Here is a 17,953-nt window from a genome sequence, read left to right as displayed (position 1 = left end):
ACTGTTGAAACCATTGGTTTATCATGTCATTTGATTGCAGTTGATCACAGAAGGAGACGTACGAAGCAATACTAGCTACAAATCTACAACAGTGAGCTCATTTAGGTACAGAAAACAGGGAAACAAAGTAAATATAGACGGATAATGGAATAATTATTTTGCAATCTACACCACCACGATATGAGAACACCATGCAGTGTACAGAAAACCATTATCTCAGGGACAGGCAATCAGTGAATTACGTCATCTCCAAACAGAAATACAAGTGCTGCAAAATTGTTTACCTTGTTTGTTTGATCGTACTCATGCAAACGATAAAACTTTCATTATCTTATACCACAACCTATTGCTTCTGATACAGCAACTTGACCTTGACAGTGCAGCTGCCGATTTGATAATTTGAGAGATTTCTAGGTTTGCAAGATTTCTATAATACGGAGAATTCTGCGACTTCTTTATCTCGGGAACAAACACATGAAGTCTATACCAAGTACGTACTTACTGCACCTTGAAGGGCACTCGAAGGTTTTCCCGCGTGCCTCAACCGATAACAAGGTCAATTCAGGCGCTGTAGATTACGGACAAACTGAAGTGGTTTATATAGTCAAGACAATTGCAGGCGCCTCCAGTTGGCACTCATTTCTTGTCTGTTGCAGGTCATGGGGTTCGTCCGGATGTCAACCGCCCTGTGGCTTCTGATTTCACTCACGGGTAAGTCGTCACGGCGAAAAATAAACGCGCTGCAACAAACGAACAGGACTCGCGCTCTGACCGTCCTGTACAAACTTAATTATGTATGTAGATGATGATGATAATAATAACAGTTTCGTGTGGCTCAATGGCCTGGTTGCAACTCATTCTATTGGATGCCACTTCGGCGACTTGTGTCGCTAACCTATCCCAGTTATCCAACCGGGGAAAGAGGACCTACAGTTTAACGTGTGATCGGAAACACGTGTTGTTCCTGACGACCACTCGCATCGTTGAGAGCTCAAGGCTAGGTTAAAACGAAGACTGAAAAATCCCGCGATCTCTCTCGGTTTCCAGATGCGCGCTTTACCCCCAGATTACCAGGCCCGACGTGTATACAGAAAGTTCAACTGTAGGCTTTGATAAGCTTTGATAAGTGAGTTGGTGTCAGAATATGTGACATATATAGCCGTATCTTTTGATTGTATTGACTTAGAAACTAAAATAATTTACACCGCCAAGGAGCCGTAGACCTTAGTATTTGACGTAAATTTCGACTTGATACCTCTGTATGTTCCTGAGGAAAAGGGCTCTTGGCGGAACATATCTTTTGAGTTCATTGACGTAGAACCTTAATTACACTACTGGCTATAAAAATTGCTACACCACGAAGATCACGTGCTACAGACGCGAAATTTAACCGACAGGAAGAAGATGCTGTGATATGCAAATGATTAGCTTTTCAGAGCATTCACACAAGGTTGGCGCCGGTGGCGACACCTACAACGTGCTCACATGAGGAAAGTTTCCAACCAATTTCTCATACACGAACAGCAGTTGACCGGCGTTGCCTGGTGAAAAGTTGTTGTGATGCCTCGTGTAAGGAGGAGAAATGCGTACCATCACGTTTCCGACTTTGAGAAAGGTCGGATTGTAGCCTATCGCGATTGTGGTTTATCGTATCGCGACATTGATGCTCGCGTTGGTCGAGATGCAATGACTGTTAGCAGAATATGGAATCGGTGGGTTCAGGAGGGTAATACGGAACGCCGTACTGGATCCCAACGTCCTCGTATCATTAGCAGTCGAGATGACACGCATCTTATCCGCATGGCTGTAACGGATCGTGCAGCCACGTCTCGATCCCTGAGTCAACAGTTGGGGACGTTTACAAGACAATAACCATCTGCAGGAACAGTTCGACGACGTTTGCAGCAGCACAGACTATAAGCTCGGAGACCATGGCTGCGGTTACCCTTGACGCTGCATCACAGACGGGAGCCCCTGCGATGGTGTGCTCAACGACGACCCTGGGTGCACGAGTGGCAAAACGTTATTTTTTCGGATGAATCCAGGGTCTCTTTACGGCATCATGATGGTCGCATCTGTGTGTGGCGACATCGCGGTGAACGCACATTGGAAGCATGTATTCGTCATCGCTATACCCGGCATGATGGTATGGGGTGCCATTGGTTACAAGTCTTGGTCACCTCTTGTTCGCATTGACGGCACTTTGAACAGTGGACGTTACATTTCAGATGTGTTACCACTCGTGGCTCTACCCTTCATTCGATCCTTGCGAAACCCTACATTTCAACAGGATAATGCACGACAGCATGTTGCAGGTCTGTACAGGCCTTTCTGGATACAGAAGATGTTCGACTGGTGCCCTGGCCAGCACATTCTCCAGATCTCTCACCAATTGAAAACGTGTGGTCAATGGTGGCCGAGCGACTGGCTCGTCACAATACGCCAGACACTACTCTTGATGAACTGTGGTATCGCGTTGAAGCTGCATGGGCAGCTGTACCAGTACACGCCATCCAAGCTCTGTTTGACTCAATGCCCAGGCGTATCAAAGCCGTTATTAGGCCAGAGGTGGTTGTTCTGGGTACTGATTTCTCAGGACCTATGCACCCAAATTGCGTGAAAATATAATCACATATCAGTTCTAGTATGATATATTTGTCCAATGGATACCCGTTTATCATTTGTATTTCTCCTTGGTGTAGCAATTTTAATGGCCAGTAGTGTATGATTTTGAAACTCATCCCTGTTGGTTTTTTGAACATTTTTGAACACATTCTAAGTTGATTTCAAAACGAATCATAAGTTGTTTTTTGAATACGTTTGTAGAGTACGCGATGTCTCTGCCACTGGAATCCCCATCGCATCTAGAAATAAAAACACTTTTACGCAGACAAAAGGGGACGGGGCTATACGGGGTGATCCGAATAAGCCCGAACAGGTGAATGTCATCGCTGTTTGTTTATGTGGTTGATTGGGTGTGTGAATGATAAGCGTTATAATAATTATTAGCGAAATCCATAGAGTCAGATTACCAGAATGGAAATAAACGACTAACAGGAATAACAGTTAAGAAAGAGTATATATTATCTTCTCAGTTGTAATAGATCTAAGGGAAAAGAAAAAGTTTGTATGAAATAAATATGCCGAGTAGCGGCAAAAAATTAATTCATATACATGTGACAGGCATAAGCGGTAGTATCTCATATAATTTTTATTTTTGAAACAGAAGACAAAAACATTGTCATTATTCTTCTGTTCTGTCTATTAGAGTTTTGAGAATAATGTCTTAGCGTAATCTACCAGACACTGTGCAATTATTTAGTTGCTAAAGTAAGTCATCAGAAGTATCGATGTTTTATTTACGACATAAGCAATTAGGCTTATGTCGTAAAAAAATTGTATTTGTGTAGGTAATATTTCGTAGCAAACAGCGCTAAGATAATTGACGAAGGATAATGGCGTTAATTAAAATTTTATTAGGGTCTCGTATAATAACATGCGTCCTTTCAGACCAGCAAACTGTCTCTTTTAAATATCGATGTCTGGTGTTTCCCTTTTCGGCGACGGTAAGTTACAGAATAACATTTTAGTTGTTGTAATTACGAAAGCCATTATTCCTTAGAGGCTTTACAAAAATCACTAAAAAGAAAGTCACCATAAAAGTCAAGCAAAGTTAGATTAATATGAAAACTGAAATTCTATTTGAGGGACAGCAACTCAAACCTGTAACACGAATATTACAGAAACTTTTCAGAAAACAATATTCTAAATTTTCTATCCCACATGAGTAAAGGAAACTGGTAGACAGCCTTCCAATCACAAACAGTAGATGATAAGTGTGAAGCCTTCCTAAACATTTTCACCTGTTACTTCAATTACCATTTTCCTTTAAAATTAAAAAAAAGTTGTTCCTTGTTATTTCAGAAAGTGGATCACTTCAGGCATTATAACTTCCTCCAAAAGAAAGAGGGGACTTCTCTCCCTGACCCAAACAAAATTTTACGGGAGTGTTCATTTTAAAAAGTACTTCACTGCTTATAAAAATATATTCAGAAATGTTGTCGAGGCAGCAAAAAAACTTCATTATAACATACTTCTCAAAAATTCAACTAACAAAAGTAAATGTATGTGGCAAATATTTAACACTAATACAGGTAGGACTAAAAACGTTACAGATAGCCGTAACCTAGAAACAAATGGAAGATTGATTAATAACAAAAAAGAAATTGCTCATGAATTTAACTCCTTCTACGCAAATTCTGTTGAAAACCTTACTAGTCGCCCTATGCCAGCCCCTCTTTCGAGCAACCCGACTGCTTCACTATTCTTATCATCAACCTCAAAAGCAGAAATTGAAAATAAAATCGGTCTACCGACTTGCAATACCTTCCTTTTTGCCAAAGACACCAATATTCTGATATCTGACTCAGATGATCGCACTGAAGCTGCAAGCTCTACTGGATTCATGACTAACAGCTAATAAGCTACTTCTTAATGCAAAAAAGACTGTAGGCCAACATTTCATACAGTCCAGAACAGAAATCCCACCATCGCAACTATACAGATAGTTGGAAATAGTATTGACCTGGAAAATGTAACTTAATTCTTTGGAATATCTATCTCTGACACTCTCAGCTGGAAAAGACAGACTAACAGCTTGGCTACCAAGCTAAGTAAAGCATGTTTAAAGCTTTTGTCAGTCAGGGAAACGACGAATATAAAAATCCTAACGTCAGTGTACTATGCTCTTTTTCGCTCAATCCTAACATATGGTCTCATATTCTGGGGCCACAGTTCTGAGTCCAATGAAATATTTAAGCTCCAAAAGAAAGCTATCAGAATAATGTTATTTAAAAAGCAGAGAAACGCGTGAAAATAACTATTCCAGAAACTAGGTGTTTTTCCACTGCCATGCCAGTGCGTATAGGAGATACTAAGTTTTATGAAGCTAAATATTGGCAACCTGAACCAGAATCTGGACTGTAACCAGCACAACACTAGAGGGAAATACTTGCTGACTCAGTTCCCCCATTCCATCAAATTGTATAATTGTATGCTGGTAGTGTAAAATGCATGGCGATTAAACTTTATAATCATCTACCACTAAACATAAAAAACATCAATAACCCAGCACATTTTAAAATAAGGCTTAAATCCTTATTATTAAAATACTCTTTTTATTACTTACATGAATATTTTAATGTGATTATTTCCATGTAATATGTTTGCACACTTATCTTTCTGCACTATAATTGATCTTCAAAATGTAAATTTCAATAAGGCCAAACCGACTGTTAAAATTGATCTACTTGTATGTATTTATTATACTTATCTAGTAAAACTTACCTATTATATAAATTATGTAATGCTTATCTGTACTTAATATGATTTTAAATGTATCCACAAATTTTAAATTTCAGTTAGGCCTTCTTGACCTTAATTTTGAACAACTTATGAGTATACTAATACTATATCTTGTAATCTATAACTAACGTACTGTTGTGTAAGTCTAGGTGCATTTAATTTGTTGTTATGTATTTTTAAATGTTTAACTACTATAATGACTTGCCCCATATCTTGCAGCACTGTCTGTACACAAAATGATTCAGTGGATCAATAAAGAATGAATGAATGTATGTATCTCATTTCACGAAAAAGCTAACCTTTACGATGCATCCAAGAACATGAAATTTTTTGCCACATCGCTACACTCCTAAGAACCAGTTGTAGCAGCTATTCACGGAATAGCGCGGAAGACGCATTGTACGCATACGATATAACGCCTAACCAGAGAATAAATTCGGGGTAACTAAACTGGTGATTCTGGAAGCGTTAGTGAAGTTATCCGGACAAAACGTTTTGACAACTGGAGGAAGTAATCGTTTGTTAGAACGAGGAAGGAGAAGAAACGGGTACATCACACAAATTATATGGAAGAATATGACGATTCCAAGTTTATATAAAAATTTTGTACTTCTACTGCTTTTCGATCTCATGGTTGAGAAACTGTAGCATATGAATGAAATGTGAAACTATTTCCTAACATTAAATTTTTTTTCTTGTAGTAGGCTTAATAGGCATTTACATTCTTTCGTGTTGTTTATGTAAATAAGATAGACAAAAATGACATTTTTTGCCAAAACAGTACGCTTATTAGGCGTGTGTTTCAATTGCTGCAATATTAAAAAGGCCTATTTCGTTTTATCTAGCAGATAGTGATAAATATCCATTATCAAATCGAGAAACCACACCATTCTTGGGTACTATTCGTATTAACAGCTTTTTCGGTATTAGACAACGATATTCTGATTTTTTTATGTAGAAAAACGTTTGACGAACTTTGATGTAATAGATTCTTTCGTAGAAAAGCAAGCACGCCGTGTGAAGCTGTAGCAACATTAGAGAGAAAAAATGCTGGTATCTAATGAATTTTCTAAAGAGTTATTCTCCGGGTAGAAGAATGCTGTGTGAAACATTTTGCACTTAAGACAAAATAACATGTCTTACATTTCATCGAACATGTATGTTCTATATATATCAAGCTCTTCAGAAAGATGTGCGCGACTAAACGAACATTTTTTGAGAACTTGATTTTTTAAATTTTTTACGTCTTATCTCAAACGCTCGGGGAAGAGGGTACGCGCGCCACTATCAAATTTTTTCCCCGGTTCGGAAATATCGTAGATCTGGGGCTGATGGACCTCAAAAAGTAAGTTACACTATCAACGTGCAAAAAGAGTAGTGAGTTGTCAGTAGACGGTAGGCGTTCATGTCCCGGGTTTCCTGCACATACAGCCGTACTGCTACTGTACGGATAAAAGATGCACCCTACCGTACATCTGAAATAGGGCAGCAACTGGAAAAGTGCCCCAAAGTTGGAGTACGTGGGTCAGAGCAATTGTTGTGGGCAAAACGTCTTAATTGCACATAGATCCACCGTGAAATTCTGGCAGTATGTGTCCGGTCATAGTGAAATGGCGCCAACAATTTGATGTAGGCTACACAGACGATGTGTGATGCTGATCAGGAGGTCCAGATCTTGCACCACGCGTTTTCCAACTTTTCGGTAAGCTGAGAGAACAAGGGAAGGAGATTTCTCAACGATGATGACGTTCACAAGCGGTTCTCAGATGACTCCGTGAGTTGCCATGTGTCCGGTTAATCAGGAACGTCCTGATTTTTCACTCGTTGTGTCGGTGACCTAAAAAAGACTCAGTTGGGACGCCAAATGTCCTGATTTTCTTCTACGTAATTCCATTACTGACCACTTTCCTTTTTTAAAAAATAGGGAAACTTAATGTTTTGCACACAAAAAGTGGGAGCGGGTAGAGGGGCGAAAAATCTTTGACCTAGGTCACCGTTCTCTGCAAATACAGCCGTAGATACACTTCTACAGGAAACTGGGTTGCATTTACACACGGACTATCAGTGCTGCAGCCGAGGGACATGCTCTGCAAAAATTTAAAAAAATGAGAGAAACTGTAGTGTAGACAGGATTTTTCGGTGGACTGCTGATAAAGCATTCTCCCCTCCAACCTTGACCTGTGTCGCGTCGAGTTCCAGTGCAACCAGTCAGATTCGTAGCACTTCAGTTGACAAAACTGTCAAGGCTTTTTAAAAGAAATGTAAATGGAATATTGACAGTTGGAAATGAATTCAGTTCACACAAACCACCATCTAATTCCTAATATCGAGGTCACGCTAATTATGCACTTGTCACTTATGATCAAAAAAAGCAGTGGATAAAGGTCATTTTCAAAACTTAATTAAAAACCAGGCCTCGGACCTCCATGTCAGAAGAAAGGCACAACGTTTTGTCTACACACATAGTGTTGAAAGTAAAATTTAAATCAACTAGAGTATGAAGATACACTGATGGAAAAATAATCTCAAAACCAAAGTGTTGTGTGCCATAAACGAAAGTTGGTAATAGTGTTTCTGCAACTGAAAGATGGTGTCTATTCATATTTCGCTAGAAGCACCACTCCGAGGAGCCAAATCAGGTTTGCTTTTGATACACACTGTAACGGTCATGGGCGTAAGTCACCTTTGAGACTGGACGTGGTGAGTTGATGTTAGTCAAGAATGGCTTTAAGGCAACAAAGACGTCACTACCAATATCTCCGAGTTTGAACGAGGTCGTGTAGATAAGACCACAAGAAGCTGGATGTACCTTCTGCGATACTGCGAAAAGATTTGACAGGAGTGATCACGAACATGTACGGTCGCAAGAAGACCGGACTGCAGAAGGCCACTTGTCACTACCAAGAGGAAAAACCGTCATGTTCGGCATATGGCGCTGGCACATCATACTGGACCTGCAGAAGCAATTTGAGCCGCAGTTGGCACCGCAGTGACACACGAACTGTTACAAATCAGTTACTTCAAGGGCAGCTCTGAGCCAGACGAGCTGAGCCAGTGTGCGTATCACTGACCCCAAAACAAAACCATTTTCGACTTTATTGGTATCAAGCGAGAGCTCCCTAGCGAGCAGGGTGTTTTTTGATGAAAGCTGGTTCTGCCTCGGTGCCACTGATGGCCGTGTGATGGTTACAAGGAGGCCATTTGAGGGCTTGCAACCTACAGGTGTGCATGCTAGACAAACTGGACCTATACCTGTTAGGTCTGGGGTGCAATTTCGTATGACAGCAGGAGGAGCACTATTATGGTTATCTCACACACCCCGACTGCAAATTTGTACAACAGTCAGGAGATTCGACCTGTTGTGCTACCATTCAAGAACAGCATTCCAGGTGTTGTTTTCCAACAGGATAGTGCTCTCCTGCATACCACTGTTGTAACCAAACATGCACTTCAGAGTGGCAACATGTTGCCTTGGCCTGTTTGAACAGAAAATCTGTCCTCAAACACCAGATCTGTTTGCAGTTGAGTACAAATGGGGCATCATCGGACAACAGTTCCAGCGTCATCCACAACCAGCATTAACTGCCCCTGTATTGACTGACCGAGTGGAACAGGCATGGAATTCCATCCCACAAAGTGACATACAGTACCTGTACAACACGATGCATGCAAATTTACATTCTTGCATTCAACATTATGGCAGTTGCACATATTTGCAATGGCTTATCTCACACTTACATTATCATATGACTTAATAAATTAAACCAATGCTCATAACCAAAATATGTTACCTAGACAAATGTATCTCTGAAATTTCATTACTCTGCATAATTATTTTGTGGTGTAGCAATTTTTTTTTATTTCATTGTGTCACAAGATGCATCATTAATACGAAGTCCTCAATAGCCAAATAATATCCTCGAACAGGTATTATGAAACTTAATATCCATGAACATATAATATGTGACAATGTATGACACAAATACTCATACAAATGCTGTAGAGCTAATTGTAAGAACTGTAAAGAATATTAGCAATTAGATATTATTTAACAAGAATCATTGTTCAATCATATCCATGCAACAAATATTGTACCATGGATGAATCAATAAATCAAATCAAATTAAACCAGTTAGCCAGTAAGAATATTTGAAACTTTCATTTCAAGGCTGTTTCTTTGGGGAAGCAATGTGTTAGAATCAGTTACAGTTACAATTTGTTCAGCTGATACATTCCTTTTGTTGTCTTGCATATTACTGACAAACATGTCTGCTTTTAGTTTCAATATCGTATTTTAAAACTGAAATACTCGTTTCTTTGTTGGACATGAATCTCACCTTTTTTTACATACAATTGTTCATAGCAATGTTAATTAATTGTTTTAAATACCTAGATAATTTTAGATCTTTTGTCTTTTTAATCTCATCAATTCATTAAAACAAAAATTTTATCATAAAGTTTTATAAGATTAAGTAATAAACCTTAAATGTTCTGTAATAGGTTTTTACTTCAAAAATTTCTCTAAAATGCTATTTTTATGGGTTAGTCACCATAAGATTTCCCATGATGTGGCTCCCACTGCATGCTTAGCCTTATGGTCTATAGATACCATATATGGCCCTGCATGGAGAGCTCTCATACATCAGTAAGGTGGCAAAAACTGCAAATTTACAGTTTTCCAAGGGGCGTTTGCTTTGTGGGACAATATCTCACTTGAAGCAGAGGATATAGTGTTATCACAAACTGAACACACATTCTGCTGCAACATACAGACAGACCTTTTAATTCAGTATTACTTTGGAGAAAGTCAGAACTTATAGTTATTAATAACTAGGAGCAAGCATATTCATACCCATTTGTTGTTGTGATATCTCTAAACTATTTTGTCAGTTCTCACTTTTCTTCTACAACAGAAAATGCCAATTGGCTCTGTGTTCTAAAGCCTCCCTGTAGTGGTTGACATTCAGCTGGCGGTGTTTTTCATATGTTTACAACTGATGTCAAAAACTACTAAAATATGAATGCAGGAAGTATTCACTGACAATGAGTGTTCACCAAGTACTTAACTGATTGAGTATAGTTTCTGTGAGATTGTACAAATTATTTTGCTGTTGGACAGATAAGATCAGACACATGTGAATGCTTCCTATATTGACATGTCTGAACCTTCCTGTTCGTCAGCAAGATAATTTGTACACATCTTTTAAAAACTATACTCTCTCAGTCAAGGATTACTGGTATTACAATCTACTATAAAATAATGACATTAGTATGTGTAGCAATTAACATATGCAATATTCAATAGTTTTGAACCCTACCTCTGTCCTTTGGTCAGATCATGAGTACATTTACAGCTTCTTGTATATATCATGTTTTTGTGTTCCATCTGTGATGCATAAAAAGCTTATGACTTTACAGAATGATAAGACCATTTGTGTAAGCTCTGTCTGCCCTCATCCTGAACGTCTAATATCTTCAGTTTGACTGACAAATCTTCCTCTATGAGACTTAAAAAATGTCATACTTGACAAGTTTACATCAAATAAAGTGACTTTTAATATTTTGCAACTTTTTGCCAGTGGCCTGTAATTTTCCTTTGGGTAACTGCTAGTCCTTGCATACAGCTGCCAAATTAGTAGATGCCTGCATCAGACTCAGACTGTTATGCAATAATTACATTCTCCTCATGTAAAACATACATTGTTCATTATGGTGTCATCTAAGAACAAAAGTTAAACTCTGTTTGTGGACCATAGCATTGACGCTGAGCTTGGTAATTGTGAATAGGCAAAAGTTGGAAGCCATAATGATCAGATAATGATGAGTGCAATATCCATGTAGAAGTTATTGTTAACTGCTGTGTTTTCTTTTTCTGTGCTGCATTAGGGCTATTTGTGCTAGAGTTAGTTATGAAGTAGCTTCTGGTCAGTCTCTGGCATTATTAAGTATTATTGGGGAAGGAAACATACTGTCTACACACTGAGGATAGATAGAAGACCTGTCTACCTTCATCCTCACAACACGGGGTTCTTCTTATCCTGGGACCTGAGTAACTTGCCCTCCCTTCTTTTTCTGCAAATTATCTCTCTCTGCTTCCTGAAGAAGGAATTAATAGTTTCAAGAGGTATGTTGGTGTCATCACTTTCACTGTTATATGTGTCAGTCAGAAGTACTAAACATTTTGGCCTGTAAAAGTAAGTAGTGACCAACAGTTCTGTCTCATTATTTTGTTAGGCTAGTTTACTTAACTTTGATTTTCCTTTGATGCAACTATTTATATCTTAGTTCAATGTACACTCTTAAGACAAAAAAAGAAATTATGCAAATTTGTCACAAACTGATATTCATACAGGCATCGATGAAAAATGCAAAATTGGCAGCCAGTGGATGATTGCCTGATGATGCAGTGCAATTTCATTGCTCAGCTGGCAAGGATAGTAAACAGGGAACATGTCAGTACCAGAGCCTAAAGTCTTTGTGAATTTCATTCCACATACTCAGTTGGACAGTAACTACACATCGCAGACAGGTTCATGAACAATACACACAGATGTCAACTTATGAGAGAGAATGTGTAGGTGAGCTCAAAGAAGCTGATAGTAGTAGTCAGTGAATCACTCAATATTTGAATAGAAAAATAGGTGAACCATGGCCGAACATAGCATCAAGAATGATGCAGTTGGCCTAGAAACACAACAGAATGTGAGGACCGAGCAATCGTCAGAGAGGTGCTTAGTGACCTAGATTCATTGTTATCATCAATCTGATGTATGACAGGTGCTTCAGGGACCACAAGGACCATTGAAAGGTGGCTCACAGAAAGGAGGCTGAGCTCATGCCTCTTCTTGTGCTGACTACCATTGACCTCTGTACACCAACAAGCCAATTTGCAGTGGTGTTGGTCACATTAAGCCTGAAATCTCACTGACTTGAGTAGAGTTGTCTGCAGTGATAAGTCCCACTTCAAACTGTGGCCCTATGACTACTGATGATGTGTCTGGAGATACCCTGGACAGTGGTGGGATACCTACCTGACTGTCATCCACAATATGACCTGACAACCAAGAGTGATGATCTGGGGTGTCATTTCATTTAATAGCAGGACGTCTTTGGTTGTCACCCCCAGCACTCTTACAGCACAGCACGAATGATATTCCATTCCCCATTTTGTTGCCCCTCACGGCAAGCCTTCCTGGGCTTACATCACATCCAGATATGCCCACCTGCGCATGGCATGAGTTCCTACTGCTTGTCTTTGTACTTACCAAACCCTACCTTAGTCAAGAAGGTCTCTGGGTCTCTGACCAACTGAGAACATTTGGAGCAGTATGGGCAGGGCCCTCCAACCAGCTCGGGATTTTGGTGATCTAACTTACTAATTCGACAGAATTTGGCACAATATCCCTCAGGAGGACATCCAAGAACTCTATCAATCTATGCCAAGCTGATTAACTGCTTGCATAAGGGTCAGAGTGGACCAACATGTATTGACTTGCTCAATTTGTTTTCTTTCTGTTGAATAAATCATTCAGCTATTCCAAAATTGTAATCATTTGTTTGTCTGCTCATGTACATCACATCTACCAATTTCCCCATCAGATAATTTGTTCGTGGTGCACATTAGTGCACTTGTCTAAAGTTGAAACTATGAAGTTTTTGTCTGAAATTTTATTAAAAGAATGGAAAAGAAAATTTAGTTATTCCTAAGTGTTTGCTATTTCCAGAAGTTATTCTTTTATTCTGAGGAACCAGATATCTTAATTATTATGGAATTGAAATATAATTTCTCAAGCAGTTAAAATTTATTTGGAAGGAAAGATGCACTGAAAAAAGGTTGCTGATTCAATTCTTTCATGTTTTACACAGCTATAAATAAACACAATTGTAAAGTTTATTTCATTATTATTAATTTGTCCATAAATTCAATATTTAGTTCATTTTCATTTTATACATTAAGCAATAAATAAATTTTGTAATAAAAGTTTTTCCTGCTCTGACAGTATAACATTCTGAATGATACGTCACTCTGTATTGTCTGTGCTTCAATTCACTCCAATGCTGCAAGTTGTGTTTTGTCTTATATTAGATAATTTTGTGTTTATTTTCAGTGATAGTAGCAGCAGACCAACAATGTGTACCAAAATACTATGGTGACAACAAGATTGTCTGTGTCTGCAATGCGACATACTGTGATACCGTTGATAAACCAGCACCTGTTCCTTCAGGCCAATATTTGCTCTACACTTCAAATGAAGATGGCTTACGATTCAACAAGAGCACTGGTTCATTTACTTCTACCAGAAACATTTTTCGTAAGTAAATGCAAACTGCTAAATAATTTTTCTGCAACATGATATGAGACTATATGGGTGTTGTGATGCTGTTGTTATTAATAGTCAATAACAGTCCTTTACTCCAATTTTGGTATTGTTGGGACAATCAGTTGAATACTTTAATTCCTTTGTTGCCATAAACATATTTGTAAGGATTCTCATGACATATGGATAATGTGGAAGATGAGGAGGAGGAGAGAGAGATAGGTAGATAGAGAGGGAGAGAGAGAGAGAGAGAGAGAGAGAGAGAGAGAGAGAGAGAGAGAGAAAGATTTTGAGCTACTATTAATCCTCTGCCACACAACTGTTTCCTACAAGAGCAAAGATATTTCAAAAGTCATTTAACTGATCTTCCTTTCATTTATTGCTTATAGATTCATTGGAATCAAATGTAATGACATGGATGAAAAATTCTCTTCTTTTTACGCATTTTCTCCAGTGAACAGATGTTATTTCTATCTTCTATCAATGAACAAATTATGGATCTACTATTCAGTTCCAATTTTGATGATGAAAAAATAAGATTTAAGTTTAATTCCTGTTTACAGTATGGGAATTAGAGATGGAGCATAATTTCAAATATGACAAGGAAGAGAAAGGAAATCAGCCATGTCCATGTCAAAGAAACAGTAACTGCATTTGCCTTAAGCAATTTAGTGAAACCATTAAAAAAGTAAGCCTGCATGGCACAATAAAAGCATACACTGAAATGACAAAAGTCGTGGGTACCTCCTAATATCATGTCACATCTCCTCTTGCCCACCATAGTGCAGCAACTTGACATGGCATGGACTCCACAAGTCGCTAGAAGTCCTCTGCAAAATATAGGGCCAAACTGGCTCTATAGCTGTCCATAACTGCAGATGCCAGTGCAGGATTTTGTGCACAAACTGATCTCTTGATTATGTCCCATATCAGGCAATATGGGTAGCCAAACCAGTCACTCAAACTGTCCGCAATGTTCTTCAAACCAATTGCAAACAATTGTGGCCCAGTGACATGGCGCATTGTCATTTTTAAAAAGTTCATCGTTATTTGGGAACATGAAGTCCATGAACGATTGCAAATAGTCTCCAAGCAGCTGAAGATGACCATCACTAGTCAATGATCAGTTCAGTTGGATCAGAGGCCCCAGTCCATTCCATGTAAACACAGCCCACACCATTATGGAGTCAATACCAGCTTGACAACTTGGGTCCATGGCTTTGTGGAGTGAGCTCCACCCTTGAACCTTACCAGCAGCTGTCACCAATTGAAATTGGGACTCATCCGACCTGGCCACAGTTTTAGAGTCATCTATTGTCCAACTGATATGGTCACAAGGCAGGAGACACTACAAGCGACGGCATGGTGTTAGCAAAGGCACTTGCATTGCTTGTTTGCTAACATAGCCCATTAATGCCAAATTTTGCCACACTGTCCTAACAGATACATTCATCGTACACCCCACATTGATTTCTGTAGTTATTTCAGACATCATTGCTTGTCTCTTAGCAGTGAGAACTCTAAGCAAAAGCCGCTGCTCTCAGTAGTTAAGTGAAGGCCATTGGCTACTGTGTAGTCCATGGTGAGAAGTATTAACTCAGATTTTGTATTCTCGGCACCCTCTTGGCACTGTGGATCTCAGAATATTGAATTCCCTAACAGTTTTCAAAATTTAATGCCCCATGCATTTAGCTCCAACTACCATTGTGAATTCAGAGTCTGCTAGTTCCTGTTGTGTGGTCATCACTTCAGAAATCTTTTTATGTATATCTCTTGAACAAAAATGACAGCTCCACCAATGCACTGCCCTTTTATATCATTTGTACATGATATTACCACCTTCTGTGTATGTGCATATCACTATTCTAAAACTTCTCACCTCAATGTAAGTCTCATTCCTCTTGAATGCCAATTGAGTGTGGTAATCATAGTACCACATTCTCCAGTCATTGTCATTCATTAAATTGTTTACAGTGGTTATGCACAGATCAAGAGAATTCCACAGTATAGACTAGTGTGGAGAGCTGCATTGAACCAGTCATTCTACTGAAAACCACAATACACACAAGGGTTGATTCAGTAAATATTCCTCTTGTTCACCATAATACAACAGCATCTAGTTATTTACTCAAATAAATGAATACTGGATAACACTATGGAAACAGAAATGGATCCATATATTAGGATTTTCTGGGATATCAAAATATAAAGCTTGTATCATGCCAACTACCTGAATTTACAGAGGAGTTTTAAAGTCTTATACCTAATTCATATCACAGAATAATGCAGCACCCTTCCCATGGGGAAAGTTTGTCACACATATTAACCATATACACTGTGTTATTCCATTATGCATTTCAACTCAAGAGCACATTGGCATCTTTCTGCATGCAGTAGCCAACTTGGACTTGTTAGCATGAATCACACACACACACACACACACACACACACACACACACACACACACACACATGCACACATTGTCTGAAAAAACTGGAACCTCTCAGACAAACTGAATTCACTGTAAAAATCTGGAAGACTTAGTGAATATTGAGAGACACTAGGGGTAATGAACTGTTCATTGACAGAAAGAAATGTTCATAGTACCGGTAATTGTGTTACAGATCATTCTGAGATTCTGCTTGGAAACAACCAGTTGTGGAGTCACACAAGGAAAGGTGAAGGAGGTCAGTGAATTGTTGTTTGTTGCTCAGTTGCAGTAACCTTTGGTGCACACATTGACCTCAGAAATGTTTGATCATTTTCCCATTGCATGATTGTGAGTACAGCATAGCTGTGAATTCGGCATTCATACAAAGCAAAAGTGAGTTCCAAATTTGAGCAGGCATGTTTTGTAGATCAGCACCAAATTTTTAGGTTTCAGTTCTTTTTTACTGATTTTAGTGAAAAGTAGAACTTTGCTAACTTTCTCCCAGCATCACGTTTCAACTGTGACCACAGCATGAAGAGTGTCTGGTTTCAAATATAATGTGTCATTGCTATTGAAGTCTATGATATTACACTCCAGCAACAACAGTTAGATGTGTATACCTGCAAGGATTTCTCATTTACTTCAGGTTATTACACAGTAGTATGGTATATCATGGAAAATTATAGATGAAGATATTAAAGGAATTTCCAGGGTTGGAAAGACCTTATAACTTACTTGATAAAACATCATTAATCATTTGGTCTCTCTTCTTCTGTTGCCTTTGAGACACCAGGTTTTGTCTGTGTTTGTGCCAGCAGTCAGAGGTAATATTTTATTTTGCCAATGTTGGAGGCTATTACTCATCTTTCTAGTTCATTAGTTTCTACATGGGTCTCTAAAAACATCCCTACAGGGTTTCCATTTGTTCCTAGAGTCACATATGCACATATACAATGAACATAGGATTTATCTGTTATTGTTACAGGTACTACAAGACTGCAGGGGATATGTAGCAGATGAAACACCAAGCAGGGTAAAATTGCACCCCACGTTGTTTAATGACCCAATATTTGCTCATGCTAAAAGCCATTGTAAGAGCACAAGGAATGCAGTAGATGCTGCTACTGTCCTTGGCTCTAGAAAGTCTTGGGGATGGACAGGGTTATTGAAGAGTGCTGCTGTGACTCCATTGGTGTACGATGATTTATATAGCTGTGTGATCGAAGGGTTTACAGCTGCATAGCTAAAATCAAGATCCCACGACAAGACAGGCATCACAGTTTTTTTTTCTGTGCCATTGTAAAAACCCAAACAGCATTTTAGTTAAAAATATAAGCGAGCAGTAGTATAGACAGTGCGAATGAAGTTAAGCATAAGAAACCAATTTTCTGTCAAGTCACAAGGGTGAGTACACCATGTCTGGGCAATTCAGTTAAAAGGAAACAGTATAGTACTTTCTGAGACTCTTGTGTAGTTTGTGTGGTTAGTGTAATGCTTCCTTGAATGATATGGAATGAATCTGGTTAATGGGAGGCCTTCATATCAGAGAGGAAGAGCTTAAAGTATTTTGTAAAGAACTAAAAGTCTCAGAAAACCTTAATTTTTGTAGTTCACTTCTCTCACTCACTTAAATGCTGGAATGATTTTAATATCTCAAGACAGATGCTAGCAGGAACTGTAAACTTATGCAGAATGACAGTCTACACAATCATAAAATGTTTTATGATCAAGCTGTATATCTTGAAAGAAGTCAATAACAACCACGATGTGTTAAGGTTTTTGTTGTGTGCTAATGACAACACTCAAACAACTACAAATATTCTCAGTACATGCAGCCAAT

At 38.7% G+C, this 17,953-nt stretch overlaps 1 protein-coding gene across 1 annotated transcript in view; it reads left to right on the top strand.

The window, feature by feature from the left end:
• The window catches only part of LOC126484450 (lysosomal acid glucosylceramidase-like), a 115,919-nt gene that overhangs the window by 54,911 nt on the left and 43,055 nt on the right, over window positions 1-17,953 (top strand). Inside the window, exons 2-3 of the mRNA XM_050107971.1 lie at window positions 657-711; window positions 13,473-13,676. Coding sequence (XP_049963928.1) covers window positions 660-711; window positions 13,473-13,676 — 256 coding nt within the window. The 5' untranslated portion in view covers window positions 657-659. The remainder of the gene's footprint in view (window positions 1-656; window positions 712-13,472; window positions 13,677-17,953) is intronic.

Source organism: Schistocerca serialis, chromosome 6 (genome assembly GCF_023864345.2).
Source record: "Schistocerca serialis cubense isolate TAMUIC-IGC-003099 chromosome 6, iqSchSeri2.2, whole genome shotgun sequence".
In the NCBI taxonomy this organism is placed as follows: Eukaryota; Metazoa; Arthropoda; class Insecta; order Orthoptera; family Acrididae; genus Schistocerca; species Schistocerca serialis.
This window is presented reverse-complemented; position numbering and strand designations above follow the sequence as displayed.